The 16,852-nt window shown below is 44.2% G+C and overlaps 1 protein-coding gene across 2 annotated transcripts in view; it reads left to right on the top strand.

The window, feature by feature from the left end:
• The window catches only part of ENDOU (endonuclease, poly(U) specific), a 179,606-nt gene that overhangs the window by 117,199 nt on the left and 45,555 nt on the right, over window positions 1-16,852 (top strand). For both annotated transcript variants that reach the window (XM_069653200.1, XM_069653201.1), the window contains 2 exons: window positions 1,116-1,284; window positions 3,177-3,376. In XM_069653200.1, the coding sequence (XP_069509301.1) occupies window positions 1,116-1,284; window positions 3,177-3,376 (369 nt within the window). The remainder of the gene's footprint in view (window positions 1-1,115; window positions 1,285-3,176; window positions 3,377-16,852) is intronic.

Genomic DNA, 16,852 nt, shown 5'->3' with positions numbered 1-16,852 from the left:
GACATTTAGTTTAGTTTAGTTTATTATTTGATAATGCGCTCCAAACCCAGGGCTAGCCGGGCACAGCAGTCACAAGAATACTTAAGCTTAGGTTACATACAAAGGATATATACAGAAGATGCATTGCATGTATTATTAACGTGTTTACTGTACATATATACAAGAGATACAGGATGTGGGTACCTCACATCACGAGGGGCAATGAGATAGTCTCAAGTCCGGTTTCAGAAGTATCATTTTGATGGTATGCAATGATCCGGGGCCTAGAGCAGGGGATCCTTTTGTCGGTCATTATTGGTCCAAAGCCAGTTTTTCACATTAGATCTAAATCTAGAGTAGGGTAGCTTAGCTCTCAATGCAGTAGGGAGTGCATTCCAGGCACGGGCAGCTTTGACAGGGAAGCTTGCTCCACCCGCTTTTGTTAGTCTGAATCTGGGAGTTTCAAGTAGGAATTGGTTAGAAGCTTTGGTGTGGTGGCTAAAGGATTTTCTGGTCAGTCTGGCCAAAATGTATGGGGGTGCTGTATTGTTCAATCCTTTATGGGTGAGAGATAGCGTCTTGAAGAGAAATCTGTCACTAATTTTTAACCAATGATGGTCTTTCCTGATGTTGGATATGCGTGCTCTACGGGGTATGTCCAAGGCTGCTCTAAGAGCATTATTCTCCAGTATTTGCATTTTATGTATGACAGTTTTACTGGTGCCCGCATATAGGGCATTGCAGTAGTCCAATGTAGACATTACTGGGGCGTTGGCGAGTGTGATACAGTTGGTTTTGGAGGGGTAGGGTCTGCAGGCCCTGATTAATTTGCAGGTGTAAGCTGTGGAGGAGGCCAGGGAGTTGACTTGTTTTTTGAGAGATAATGTGGAGTCGAGGTAGAAACCTAGAGTTTTTACCTCAGTTGCCATCTATGTTGAAGGCAAGGTAATTGGGGCTAAGTTTTTTGAGGTTAGAGTCGGAACCCAGGATCAGTATCTCTGTTTATTCTGGTTCTGATGGTACTATAATACTCTGGTCCAGAGGATAGAGTTTTCCTGCGTTTTTCAGTTTTTTCATTATTCTGAGTAATTGTCAGTCAATCACTGGTGTGCAATACTATCTCTTTTCCACTTTAGCTGCATCAGATCCCTCCTCACAAGGCCGCATCAGCCAGCAGGAGATCGAGGCGGTGTCTGAGAGCTTGTATCAGGCGGACAGAAACAAAGCAAAGGAGGGCGACATCATTTTGAACAAGCAGCACCTGGTCTCCAAATCAGCAGGAAAGCAGGACCTGTGCGATGAACCGTAAGTCTTTTTGTAATGGATTACATTGGGCTGAAAAGGGATTGTCGAATCAGAGTTCAGGCGGCAGGACGTGTATCTTGCAATGATTTTTGACTGAGAATGATATGCTTTCTCACAACTACTATCCTGTGAGCGGCTAACATCCCAATCACTGTCCATAGAGGAGCAACAATGACAGCCATCTAGGTGTGCTAGCACCTCAAATATTGACTCTGTGTATGGCATACTCCCAACCAATCACAGAAGCAGCTACTCTTCCCAGTGTGTTTTCTCTTTTTATAAGGAAGTGATGTTTAACAGTGATAATCACGATCGTGCAGTGGTTTGGTGGAACTGTATGGTGTCAGGTTGGGCAAACATTACAGCTCCACCACTACACCACTATATTTTGGTGGGGCACGTTACAGATGATCTCTTGATGAACCCTGGTATTGCCCTCTGCAGGGAGTTAGTGCTTAACAACTCCAGTAGGGAATTAAGCCAGACTATTTGTGGAGCATTCCCAATGTGCCCCACTTACATTCTCCCATGTGCAGGAGGGAGTGGATTCCTGTACACTCAGGGGCCAATTCAAAGAAAGATATCTTGCTCTCCAGAGCAATTACACCTACTTTCAAGCTATACTGTGTACATGAGTAAACATGCCCTTGGACCTTCCGCTTAGGCAGTAGAACTAGTAACCAGGTAGACCTTCCCATGGTTTCTCTAGAACACTGCTTGCTGAACCAAAGACATGCAACATCATTAAGAGACAATTGGATTATGGAAACAAACCATGTCTAATGGTACTGCGTCTCTATAAATTACAAAAAAAAGAGGAAAGGAGTACGAGGCGAGAAGTTATTTGTCCTACCCTGATCTTCCTAATGAGACTTCTGCAGGTTAATGGTTTGGGGGGGTAGTGAGCCCTCTTGCTCTTGTTTGCCTATTGGCTCTAGAAATGGCTCCACGAACACCAACCAGGAACAACACATGCCAGGCTGAAATTAATTCTGAGGCACCAGCCACAGGATTAGAAAGAAAAGAATCTGCTACACAGAGGCGTTTCCTGTGTCCAATAGTAGAAACTCTCTGCTTTATGTCTCGAGTAGGATCTGCCAGTATGAAGACCCTATATGGAATAGAATGGAAAATAGGGTACACTATAAATATCATGATATGGTTCAAAGCATTTTTGTTTATATGAACAGTTTTTTTTATTGTGAAAATAAACACATTCATGTTGTATTAATGTAGCTTGCATGATTCCTTCAGAAGCTTAGGGAACTTGTTTAGATTTTTATTTGTACTAGATATATGAAATCTCAAGTATTCTCCTTCATGTCTCTCTATTTAAAGAAGCACATGGTCCAGGTCCCCTCCTTTTATGAGTGTTTAGTAAAAATGCATCCAAATCTCAAAATCAGGTGCATTTTGCTCTTTTGTAATGTGCACAAGTAAACTGGGTGGAAGTGCTTTTGAGGGCATGCTTTCCTTTTGTCAGTCCGCCGCATAACAATTCGAAACCGCCCTAGGTTTGGTTCTACTTACAAAATGTAGGCTCATGGAGAGCATTTATTTAATTGTAAGAACAATTTTGTCTACAGGTTTTTGTCCACTTTTCCACCAAGAGTACCGGGCTTTTGTCCAAAACCGCCATGCCCAACGCTGCTTTCCACCCGTTGTAAAGCACTCTGCTGCTCTCCAGCTAGGTTGATGCTATACACGATTAAATAAATAATAAATGCGAGTCTCTCAAATGTCCTCGTTTTTACCGTCTTCAGCTTCTGGGTTCACTGCTAAGAAATGTGCCTGCGGCTGGTAGTGAGAAGAAGGTCCATGTTTCTGGCATGCCGTCTTTCTTCACTTGCACCGCCCTTATGCTCTTGTCTGCTCTGTTTGCTCTTGCGCAGGTTCTACACCCACGTGAACGCAGAGCTTCTCAGCCAGCCGACCTACGCTTGCATCATCTCGTTGTTCGATAATTATGACCGCAAAACGGGGACCAGCGAGGAGGTTGATAAATCCGAGATGCAGGAGCAGGACAGTTTTCTGCAGGAGATCATGAAGACGGACGTCATGCAGAAGCTGTACACTTTCCTCCACAAAAAAAGTAAGACTCTTCATGAATCTGAACGTATCACACCAGGCTTTCACTTGAAGGCTACACAACTGTTACTTGATGAAGGGAATGTTCTGGAAATGGTGACTTCTTTGCACGCATTTCCAGAAAAAACATCCGGTTTTATTTTATGAATTGAATTCTTCTAAAGAAAGGCCGTTTCTTCTGAGGAAGCTGCTTGTTTATTCGGGACCTGGAGTCGCTTTCTGATGTCGTTGTGTTGTTTTGCCTTGCAAGTGGCCTTCTGCTCTGGGCCTGGTACTAGCATGTTATGTCATGAACTCCCTCTCTGAGGCAAGCACCTGTGAGGATGAACAAGTAAACGATTCCGGGTACTTCCAAAACTAGAACTATAAGTCTATGTAAGAGGCCGATAAGTGTGAATACGCAAATGGCTCCAGATTAACAAACATGCCAAGTCTTCAAAGAATTGAGAACCCGGCACCCCCGCTGTCCCTAAACTTGAGAAGAGCAGAGCACCCTTTTAGTGACATAGGGCCTCATTACGACCCTGGCGGAAGACCATGGTGCTATTAGCACCAAGGTCGATGCCGGAGTCCACCATGGTGGAATGGGGAATTACCACCCCATTCCGAGGTTGGTGGGGCGGTAATTCCCCATGCCGCCATGGCCCTTCCCCATTCCCATTTTTGCCCCATAGGGCTCAATGGGAATGGGGAAGGCGCTAAGTACGGTGCCGCAAATTGCGGCACCGTACTTAGCACCAAGGTCCCTTTGTGGGTCCCTACTTTAACGGCTGGTAAAACCAGCCATTAATGTCAGGTCCCGCAAAGGGACCTCGTAATTAGGCTCTAATAGGTTAACGCCGCCGCAGCCTTTTACGGTGCCGTCATTAGCGCCTGGGTCGTAATGAGGCCCATAACCTTTCATTGGTTCCTAGAAGCATTCTGTGTTATATTCAAATACCAATGAGTTAATCATCACTGGAGTGGAGGGCAATACTGGCTAGTAACAGCCCTGTGCTCGTTAACAGGATAGAGCAAAGCAACTGCCTTTAACGAGAACTGATGCTGCCGTTATCTGCCATGATCATGTCGTGAAAGCCCTCCACGCTGGAGATTATTGACATTTACACCTATGACTTGTGCAAGAAGCACATAACAAACATTTGCGTTCATAAAAAAATGCCTGCAAGCTAGTCCGCTTTCAGGAATAAAAATATAAAGTGAAATCCAACCTAGACACCAACGAAAAAAGGCGAAAGAGCTCAAAAGATAAACCCCCTTCTGATGTCCATGGTGTTGATGGTGAGGCACAGGAGGTGCAGCCCTGCAGCCGTAGTTGGACCGGCTGGAGATCAGGAGGAATGTGAGGATGTATATATTGGCTTTCTCAAAACACAGGCTTGAAAAGTGGCTATATCTTAAGTTCTCTGTAATCACTTTTTCTCCTTGGAACACTTGTGTATAGGCATGCTATAAATGCCATATCATATCATATCATATGGCAGACCAGCAGGGTGCTACTTGTGTTTGAGACCAATGGGAACACACTGAACCTTAGGAAGATAGTGTCTCACTATCCAACGTACAAAATAACAATACAAGAACAATAAGCAGAGACCATTTTAGTCAGAATAAACATAGGGGAAAAACGTTCAGGCTTCCAGGGTCTCACATTTGCAAGGCGAGACAGCACAACTAATAGCCCATCCCATTTACAGGAAAGCCCTGAAAATGTTTCTTTACAAAGAAATGGTTTCATTACTCCCATACCATCGGATCACGCACCTTGACTTTGAAGCATGATGACCCAACTGGTTGCAGCCCTCTCCAAACTCCCTATTCGGAAGTCCCTCTCAGAACTAGTCTCACCCAGTGTCTACTTGGTACCCACTGCCCAATATATCTTCCATTCCTCCCTGTGTCCCCCTACTCCATCCAGGACCGGTCACTGCACACTATGTACTGGCAGAAATACCAGCCCAACCAGAATTCCTCACACGTACCTTACCTGAAGGGCATGCCTACTGAGATGGCAAGCAAGGGACATCGCCATGGCCACATTGGATGGATGCTTGATGTTGCCCACAGGGCCCTCCACTAAGCTCCCCACACTAACATTTTCAACCCCCTGTGCTGAAACCAACTATATGGCATCAAACAACAGAAAGATACACCGCTACAATCACTTTACATAGTACAGCCCATGCCACCCAGCACCCAGTTCATCCATGGCTCCCCTCTGGACACAGATGCCTCTATGATCTGGATACAGGACACCTAAGAACAAACCCAAACGCAGAGCATATGCCACTTACATTCTTGTTCCTCTCTCCCCATTATCCGAATACACACCCCTCTCATATCCGCCAGTGTGCAAGGAGACCATGCATATGCAGAGGTTTGCAGTATACATCCCAGTATATATAGTTGTTAATCCCACTTTGATTGGCATCTCAGGAGGATGAATGGCTGATTTTATCCTGCTGCCTACTCAGAAGGCTAAGCATAGATTTCTGGTGCAACATTTAATCTTACTGAGCTATCTTGCCACTTGCCAACTCACTTGGTGGTTATCCCTGCTCATCACCCCCAGTGCAATAAAGTGGCTTGAAGGAGGCAGGTAAGGAGTATAGAAAACAAGCATACATGAATAAATGCATGTATGGGTTAAGTCAACGTAGGCTCTTCTGGAATAAGGTGTCTCGTGTAGGACTCCACAGGACCTAGTGTGGCTGTGCACACGTCAAACATTAGAAGACAAAGAGACCCAGGAGCGTCATCAGAAGCTACCATGTGCCCCTTTCTGAATCTCTCTCTTTTCAGAGGACAGGAAATGACTGTTGGAACTCCATATGTGTTTGTGCGCACGCGCGTGCGAATGCAGACACACACATGCATACATTTGTGAACGTAACATTGTCAGGCATGCCTAGATGTCACCAATGAAAATAATGCTATATTGTATTTATTTGTATTTGTAATTTTAAAGCGCCATATGCAAGTGCAGTGTCCCTTCAAGCAAACAGTAGATGACATGGACATGAGGTAGGGGAAAGAAATACCATATCACCAATAGTGCAATGGTGCCATAGCTATGTTCATATTCGCCAAAATATTCCAAGACCTTAGCACCATTGAAGTCAAGAGTGTGACTGCAGAGTTGTTGGTTGGCCTGGAAGTTGCTGGGTGTCAGAGAGGTAGGGTCCGGGACCACCAGCTCAGGAATGGTGTAGGCCAGTGGTTAGCTTCTAGTGCATTCTAGAAGCTCCCCTTCACAGGATGGGTGGGGCCTTCAGCTGCTAGCGGTTCCTTTCCCATTGCTACTTTGTTGTGTGGTTTGGGCTTCAGGGTCGCAGATGAGAATGATGTGGAGAAGCAGATAAGTGAGATAGCGCTGAGACATCTTGCCCAGAATAACCGCGTGCAGAGCAGGCAGTTTTGAATTGCATATAGTTAGGATGCACAGCCTGTAAGACACTCGCTGCATGAACGTGCAGCTACTTTCCATGGATAGGGAGTCGCATACTATATTCAGCCTTAACTCCCAGGCAATTATGCAAGTCTATGCAAAAAGAACGAGCATACTCATCCTTGGACCTTAAGGGGTTAAACACATAGCAATGCAGCAAATACGTGAGTAACATCTATGCATCAAGCAGCATGGACAAAAATAAAATAAACCTTTCAATGCAACATAAAACAACCCTCTCTCCCAAAGTACACAGTTGCACTACATTCTGCAAAATGGCTGCACCAAGATGACGTCGTTTCACATCATGGAGCAACTGATTGTCACCAAGGCAGCCCCTCTGCAAACTGCTGCAATGACTCTGGCAGAGAGCTAAAGGTCATTGTAGTCAGACCTAGGTCCCAGCAAAATAAGCTTGAACATTAGAGTTTAATGCATGTGAAGTTCCAATATATGACAGAGATAAAAATACATAAGCCTTTTAGTTGACAAAATATTGTTTAGAAAAGCTCACTAGGAATGGTCTAGAACGTTGACTGAAAAGATACATAATACAATCCTGCTTAAAAGTAAAATAAAAACATTTAAGGAAACAGCACAATAGCAACTCTTGCTCAGAACAGTTGTGCAGATGTATGCAGTCAATAAATGTTAATGGGGGTCATTACGAGTTTGGCGGTAAGGGTTAACAGTCACCGGTAATGATGCCGGTGGCGGTAAACCCTTACCGCCCTATTCCGAGGCCCCAGAAAGAACAGCTGTTCTCACCAGCCATTCTCTGCGGGTCCCTTGGAGCTAATAACGGGCCCGCAATTTGCTGGCCCGTTATTAGCGCCTTCCCCATTCCCATTGAGTCCTATGGGGGCTCAAATGGGAATGGGGAATGGTTACCTGAATGGGGATTTACCGGGTCCGCATAGGTTGGAATGTCCCGGTAAGTCCCCATTCAGCCAGACCGGACCCGGGTTTGGAGGCAGCCATGGCGCTAATAGCGCCATGGCTGCATCCAAACTCGTAATGACCCCCTATGTAAAAATGTGAGCTGCGGATAAAATGGGTTAGTAACTAATGTTTGTGTTAAGGAACACCTCGTGCAAATATTGTAAAGAGGAAAAACAGGAAGCCAGAAAACAGAGCTGGTGTTCAGGTGAATGCAGCACAAAGTGCAATGGTTCGCATTCTTTTGAAGGCAATTGCGATCACTCACATCACTCATGATGAGGCAACATTTGTCGTCATCAGTTGTACACTTTAGGACAGGAGTCTGCAATCTGTCTTTCTCCATATGGTTTGAACTTTAGGGATTATGAGATTTGAAGTCCAAAACATCTGGAGAGCCAAATGTCACAGACCCCTGCTTTAGAAGTATGTCTCAAATATTTAACTCGAAGGGTCAATGACTCACCAAAACAGGTCAGTGCAAAATGCATGATAGCCTAAGGGGGGCACATGTGAAACGAGTGAGCTTCAAGAAGGTTCAGAAATGTCAGCATGCAAGGTCCTCGTGCTATAATGGCAAGACACCATGGCCCTGATTCATGGAATATTTTGCATGGTGCAAAGTGACTTTGCACTGCCAACAAACTTGGAACGGTGCAAACTGTCTTTTTGCACGGCAAAAAATACACGTTGCACTGTTCCATGAATCAGGGTGTTTGTTGGCAGTGGAAAGTCACTTTTCAGCAGTGAAATGTCACCTTGTATCATGCAAACAATTCCACGAATCGGGCCCTATCACTTCATCAATTGCTTGCGTGTTTGTTCTGAACATTACAATAGTCAAAGGGCCAACGTCGCTGTAAAATGGTGACATTCAAATTAACAATAACGTTGTTTGCCGCTGTGTATATCCAAGGATGAACGTCATTTGTTGTCGGGTGTGCCAAATATTTGATATGGTGCATACGCTTAATAGAATTGTTACGAGGCACTAGAAGTGATGGAGATAAGTGAAGAGTGCATTTAAGGAGGGTAGGAACAGATCAGGTAATGCCGGTCTTATCAAAATATTCATTAGAGAAATCTTGATAATGTTGCCGGGTGAACAGTTCATCAGTTCAAAACGAATGGGAAGGCAGAGACAGGAGGAGAGATAGGGGAGAAGGGTGTATGGCAACCAGGTGTAATGGAGGTTGGGGAATTACGAACGCCCCAGAAAGTCTGCGGTCTGAGGAGATATAAGTCATCCTGTGTTCCCCAGAGTATAGATGTCCAGGGGTGAGCAGGAAAGGGACCTTGTCAGGGGGTTTGCAAGGGGGCATTCAAGGTTAGGAAGAGGCAATCAGATGCACAGGAATTCATCTGGTGTAGAGAGAAGTCCAGCAGGTCCAGTGTTTGTTTACCTAGGAAGATGAGGCAATGTCCAGAAGGTCAATGAGCTTGAGGGTCTATTGCCATAAGCACAGATAGAAGTCGCATATATGACATGGGGACAGTGGCTGATGTGAAAGACAATGGGGTGATACCCTAGTGGCCATAAAGCAGAAGAGAGGTGCCCTCCCTGTGAAGACTTCTAGAAGAGCCTTGGAGCAGCAGTGTGAGGCAGCATTGGCCAACCTCTCTGAGCCCTCTACCTGCACCACCTTGTGAGGCCCAAAACCTTGGAGTCATCTTCGACACCACTCTCTCCTTCACCCCTCACATCATGGACCTCACCAAGAATGCTCACTTCCAGCTCCACCTCCTCAGAGGCATTTTCCCTTTCCTCACCTTACCCCAGAAGCTCTACATCTCCAGAGCTCTGGTCCTCACTAGGCACAACTACTGCAACAGCTTCTTTCTCAATCCCTCTTTCCTCCCAACACCCCTCCAGCTAATCCAGAATAGGGCTGCAAAACTTTTCATTAGTCTCAAGCCCAGGGACTGCAACTTTCCAGCCCCAAAATCTCTCCACTGGCTCCCTGTGACTGGAAGGATCAAATTCAAGACCCTCACAAGGCTTTCTGGGGCCTGGGAGCACGCTATCTCCAACTTTCCCTCCCTAAATACAACCCTGCTAGATCCCTGTGCACCTCCAACTCCAACTCTGTGATTGTAAAACACTTCTCCAAACATAGAGTGGGGGGGGCAGATATCTTTCCTCAGCTGGTGCCTCCCTTTGGAGCAGCATCCCTGCCCCTCTCACACTTGAGCCAGAACTCCTTAAGTTCCGGAAACTGCTCAAAACTCTGCTTTTCTCTACCTCTTTCCCTCTTTCCTTTACCTGCTAATCACCCCACTGCAGCTGACCTGATCTTTATGAATCTGGCCGGAGTCTGATCTTTATGAATCTCACATGATACCAGGCTTTATACCCAGTCAATACCAGCACCCTCCCCCTACTGCACTGGCCCCGCGGGCCCCTGCTTGGTGGCTCTACTTCCCACCCTTGTGAGTCGCCTGCAACAGCACCTAGTACTTAGTCTGAGACATCCTCCTTGACTCCCCTTGGCACTTCCCTCCCAGGCCCCCCACCAGCACTTGTCCATTCCTTGCCCCAATCCACCCATCCCCATTCTCCTGCACTTCTTCACCACACTTGCATGTTCGAATACCACAAGGCCTAGTAGAAACCATGATATTTACTGTTTTGCAAATGTTTTTTTTCTCCCCTGTTCCCTCCCCATTTAGCCGTGTGGAGCTTTGAAACACAATTATGTTGTATAAGCACCTAACAAATGCTCAATAAAATAAAATAAAAGACAAATCAGGGGCCATGTCTGCAGGAAGAGGTTTGCAGAGCCCCCCACTGAGCAAAGTCCTCTGTCAGGTGCCAATGTGAGACAAGGCAACAGCTGCAACTGAGAAAGAGTGAGCGGATAATGGGCAGAAACAGAGTACAGCAGGGGGTTGGAGGAAGGATAATGAAGGACATGAGGGCTAATGCTACCTCACCACCATATTCCTTCACACATTTATTTATGACTGTGTATAACATACCTATATTCATATATACACTTAACAGTCTGAGGCGAAAGAGAAAACAATGGACACTCATGAGCATTAATACATCAAAAGGGAATGAGTGAATAATAGCAGAGAAGGAAGCGTTGTACCAAGAGAGGAGTAAAGGGCCATGTACCAGGTCCTGTGGAAACCGTAAGCATACAGGACGGGAATGAGAGAAAACCCCAAGAAACAGAATAAGTGCTGTTAGGATCTAACAGGAAGACCAGGACAGGGCTGTTCCAGAGACTTCAGTGTCACGCAAGACAATGTGAGGCCTCATGAGCAGTGCATGGTGGTCCTTTCGGGTGCCAAACAGGTGGATTTGATGAGTTTTACTCTTTTTGCTGGATCCGATAATGTTAGTTTTTCTATGCATTTCAAAGGCTTATTTCAAGCCAAAGTAATCATCATGCCCCTTTAACCAAACATATTTCAGTGTGTGTGTTTGTGTGTGTGCGCGCATGCATGCGCACGTGTATGCCTTTATTATTGATCCGAAAGGAAATAACAAGTTGATACCTGTATGCTAATGGAGTTATATATGTGCAATCGTTCATGATCTTGTTATTACTTCTACGGGCAGACAGGAAATGAGGTATTCAAAAATCTTTCCATCTTAACCAGTCCATTCTGGAATTACTTATGAGCGTCAGTCTGTGTTACGAATTCGTAGATAATAATTTCCCTATCAAGGAAGGTAAACAACCAAATACACGATGCTAGAGGAAAGGTCATTACACAGCGGATGCATTCCTACCTGCTTGTCGAATTAAATGGCTGCTGCAATGCGGATAAACCTCCCAAATTTACATTTGAATGTAGGGCAGGAAATCAATTATTGACTATGCTATCGTGGAAGCCTTCTCCTTTTATAAGGTGAAGTCATTTGAAATCGTAGAAAGGACCGAGAGTGACAACAATCTTGTGGTGGTCTGGTGGCAAAGAAACGATATGAAGGAGATATGCACACAGCAACAGATGGGGCTGGCTACGATGATCAAAAGCATAGGGAAGGTGGGGAGAGATGAGCTGAAACTCCTTATGCAGGAACCTGAGGTGCAAAGGCTAAGAACGGTCATGAATAATGAGAATGATAAAGAAGAATCATTTTACATTATGAAGGTCTTCTAGAGTTTATTTGGGATAAACCAGTGATCCCACCGGGAAAGGAATATGACATGGAAGAAGAAAGCGTGGAGATACCGTATGGTGTGACTGCAGAATGCAGATATGCAAAATGGAGACTAAATCAGGCTGTAAGTGGATACATTACCCAGGCCACATCCCTCCATGAACTAAAATATGCCTATAAAAAGCTGCTAAAAGAAAAGAAATAACAGTTTACCAAAAAAAAAAAAAAAAAAAAACTTGGGACTACTAACATAGGGTTGTCCAAGAATATAAAGTTCAAACCTTCTGCAGACTGGTGGCAAAGGGGCAGGGGTTTGGGGGAAATGTAAAAGGGGGCATCAGTTCTGCCCACTAGTTGCATTACAGAGTTTGAAGGAGTGTTACATAAAATTCAAATACAGATGAAATCAGTGATATATAGGCAGTGTAGACCACTGTAGAACAATGTAGTTTTACTGGAGAGGAAATCAGGGTGATTATTGCTCAACGAGAAATAGGCAGAGCTGCAGGCCCCGGACGGGTTAAGACCAGAAATATTTGTCTGGTGGGTGCCTCTCTTGACACAGGTTTTTAAGGCAATAATAGCTACATGGAAATGGCCAAGTTCATGGAACAGGAGCTTATTAGAATGAATGTTTAAAAAGGGTAAAAGGGTAAAATAACAGATCCCTACTGATAAATCAAATAAAATATTTACAGGATGTTTGGTGGCAAGCTTACTGATGTGGGCAACAGAGAATGGGACATTATCAGATAATCAAGCGGGTTACAGGAAAGGATGTTCTGCTCTGGACCAATGCTTTGTCCTACAAACCATCATTGAAAAATATACACCTGGGGGGGATACTTTTAAGTTACATTTTTCAATTTAGCAAAAGCGTTTGATTCAGTCGACAGGAATCTTCTCTGGGAAAAGCTATCCAAACTAGGGGTACCGGCGGGACTGCTACAGGTGATATAGCTGGTATATGGGGATACTTCAGTTACGATCTAGTGTGTGGGGGGAACAAGTACTCAAAGGATTACAAACAGAGGTGTCAGACAGGGATCTCCTTTGGCACCTCTTTTATTCTCTCTTTTTTTGTTTGGTTTTAATCCACATGACTCTCCTGTTAAAGTTATGCCAGCAAAATGAAACAGGGTCCATTACAGTGCCCTGGTTTATGCAGATGATACAGCACTGATAGACCTCACAGAAGGGGGACTGAAGCAGTGTCTACAGTATGCACATACATTTTTAAAGAATCTTAAATTGACAATGAACTTATCCAAAACAAAAGATTGTAGTGTTTGGTAGAGCTAAATTGTGGGGTAAATTCAATAACCAAGAAAGAAAGGAAGTGGTGCCAGATATCTTGGGGGGTCTTCACGAAGAAAGGAGGATGGTCCGCCCATGTAAATCAGGCAGCTAAGCAGATGGAAGTACTCCAAGGGGCTTCAAAAGTTGTATTATCTGTATGAGGGAAAAGGCTGGATAAGTGTTCAAAAGTGCTGACAATCAGGACAAATGCGGCTATTCTGTATGAAAGTGAATTGTGGGGTTATTCCTCCTGTGCAAAACTCGACGCGGCACAGAACGTCTTCATGAGAAAGATGGTAGGACTTTCCCCAGCAACCCCGGGAGATGCGCTGTGCCGCACGCTGGGGGTTCCTAGCAGGGGATGCTTCAGCGACCCCCAATGTAAAGAATTATATAATGGAAATGACAAACTGTACTCTAAAGGGCAAATATCACTGGCTCTCTGAGGGGGTGTCTTAGCTGGAAAAATGGGGGCTGTGTAATACAGAGCTTTTAAGCACAATTTTGAAAGGGCAAAAGAGAAGCCTGGCTTTAGAATGTGCTGATGAAGAGGAATGGGATCATGCTCAAGGACATAGGTGATGGCTCCCAACAATGAAAGTGTTGTGCGACAATGACCCGCTGAAATTGTATTACAAAAGTAAACTCTCACGAGTGCAGGAGAATTATTTTAATGATCAGGCTAAATGTTTTACCTGTGCGTCCCAGGACCCCATGGCTAGGTGTGGCGAGGAAATGTCCATATGGGATGGGAATGGCCGGGAATCTTTTACATTTCTTGCTAGTCTGTAAAGCTACTAATGGACCAAAAAGAAAATGTTAAAGACTGTATTTCCTAAGGAATAACGTTAAAAACTGTGCGGAGGCCATGTTTTTAATAATGCACTCGACAGATCAGAATGTTATGCTTTATATTGGATAATATGCAAAGAGATCTATGGAAGGTGCAGATAAGAACTTTTTTGCTATGACTGTATTTATAAATGTAATTTTATAGTATGTCGTGTTTTATAATGGATGTTAACAGTATATGCTGAATAAACATTGATTGGCTGATCATTCATCACAGTCTTCAAGGTTTAAATGGGTCACTGAATTATGACTTTCTGAGAGCATCCTAATAGCGTTTATTGTGTCCTTGCCTCTACCCCCACATAGTTCATCCGTGTGGTTAAAGAATTGGGGTATGTTTAGCATCAATGTCATGGTTGGTTTAAAAAACAGAAAGAAACTCTTGAACCCTACTACCAGAAATAGTTGGGTAGAATAGGCCACATAGTACGCTTTCGATGTAAGTTGCATACCCACAATGCATTGCAATGTCCTAATATGGTACCTGCTACTTACTTAAGGCAACTCATTGGAGCTACACCTAGAGTAGATATAGTATCTGGTTATTGTGATCATGCCTCATAAGTCAGTTGCTGTGGTCATCTCTCCCCGCCTCCCATTTTCCTTATACCACCATTACAATATTTTAATTTAATTTATGAGGTATAGCAACTGCTGGAAATAGAAATGATTAACTGTGGGATCCCAACAGCCACGGGTGACGGGGGCAGGAGCGGCAGGGCAGTTAGGTGCAAGTGAGTGGGTTGGACGTTAAGGTGAGGGGGAACTCACATTTTTCTCAGCACCCCCATAAATAACCATTTACATTTCAGGAGATTAATTAATACATTATTAAAGAAAGGATGAGTTGCCTGTAATGTTGCAAGCAAACTAGAAAATGTGCACATGCATGAAATGTACAAAGCTGTTCTTGAATATTTTCTGCAGTGTACAACCCTGAAAGGAATATTTACAAGTGCTTGTAAGTCACTCGAATTTGGTCATGATCCGAGCAATGAACACAAATAGTGTTCCCGGATCTGAGATTGCCGGATCAGTCCCAATAACCAGCGCGGGGTTCAGCACATGAGCTTTCAAGTGCACGCAGATCTTAAGTTACGAGAATAGTTCCTGAATTAAAATGAATATGAGCAAATGTACATGCAATACATGCGAAAGCCAGGAGATGGCAGGGTAGTCAATGAAATTACAATTTTAATTCCCGCGCTCACCAGACCTTTAGAATGTCCCATTATGCATCTCTGCAACGCATAGTGTATACGTATTGTAAGTAGCACGCTTCTTTTCGCAAAAGTAGAAGTAATCATATGTTCTATATGTGTTCACATTGCAATTATCTGTACAATTAACCCATCCTAACATTATAAATGAAATGTACAGAGTAGAGCAGAGGTCTGTAACCTTTTGCTCTTCAGGAGCCAGATTACAGAAACTTTGCACTGGTGCAAGTGTAAAGTTTGCACAATATTAGCACTAGGGCAAAGTTTGCCCTATTTTTAAAAACACTTGGACATTTTCGAAAACTATTGCACCATGGCAAGTGCAGTTTGTCGTGGCATAAGCACCAGGGCAAAAATTGCCCTTGGGCAAAAAAGATACATTTTCACTCCATTATTGCAACAGGGCAAAGTTCGCAATGGTTTTAGCACTATGGCAAACTGCCCAGGTAAATAAACACATCGGAAATGTATCTTTTTTGCACTATGGCAATTTTTGTCCTGGTGCTTTATGCCATGCCAAACTGCACTTGAGGTGCTAAAATATTTTTCTAATATGTCCCAGTGTTTTTAAAAATAGGGCAAACTTTGCCCTAGAGCTAATACCGTGCAAACTTTGCACTTGCACCAGTGCAAAGTTTATGTAATCTGGCAGATGTTTTGGATTACAATTCCCATCAGCCCTGGTATTTTCCAAACATCAGCCGGGCAAAGAGACGTGCGTGCCACATCCTGAATGAGGCCACATCCGCTACCATTGTTGCCACTTCGATTATGAAATGGTTTCAAAGTGCCTGAGTTTAAGAAAACTGTGATATGCCTGATGTGATCTGAGTGTTGACCCACGCAAGAGCCCGATGAAGACTTATCAAACCGTTGAATCTGGAGGTCCTTGGAATTGTGGGGTGAGTGAGGGTGCAAGGCGGTTCCTCACTGCACCCTGGAATGCAGAACGGTATTGATGAATGCACACACTGAAGAAGGAGCTTCTCGGGAGCGTTCTGCCTCTATTCGAATCAGATACTGCCCCCTGGCGGCCTCTGTAGGTATTTCTATATTCATTTAATGTTTAGGCTACAGCCAAATTCTGCACATAAACGGACAATCCCAAGTATGGGTGTCCAACAGAAGGAAGTGAGATGCAAGTACGGACATATTACAGGTCAAATAAGTAGGGATGGGTAAGGTTCACAATGTCTTCATCACGGAAAATAATGGGAGACCTGGGGGGAAATCCTACCCCTCTCCACTCCAGCCCGAGTGAAAAAATCATATTCGTGCTCACGCAGCCACTCACAGTTATTGGGTGTAACAACTTTGCACATTTTGTGAGGGTTGTGTCGAAATATTTTCCAAATTTGGATTCGCTAAAAAGGCTGGCATTTCAGCCTATCAGAATGGATGAAAAGTGCTGGCCTCCAATGTGCCCAAAATGCTCACATGCATGACGCAAAAAGGTAAAAATACCTTTGTTCCATCTGCTGAAATTCTGCTCCCATTGAAAAATGGTACTATGTATAGAATCTGTGTATTCAGTTTTGCTGATAACATTTCTGCCTGGCCCTTGTTCTAGGAAGGTGGTGGGACAACAAGAGGGCTTGGTAC

The sequence above is a fragment of the Ambystoma mexicanum genome, chromosome 3q (genome assembly GCF_040938575.1).
Source record: "Ambystoma mexicanum isolate Mex_15411 chromosome 3q, UKY_AmexF1_1, whole genome shotgun sequence".
Taxonomy (NCBI): Eukaryota; Metazoa; Chordata; class Amphibia; order Caudata; family Ambystomatidae; genus Ambystoma; species Ambystoma mexicanum.
Note: the sequence above shows the minus strand (reverse complement) of the source record. Positions and strands in the feature narration are given on the sequence as shown.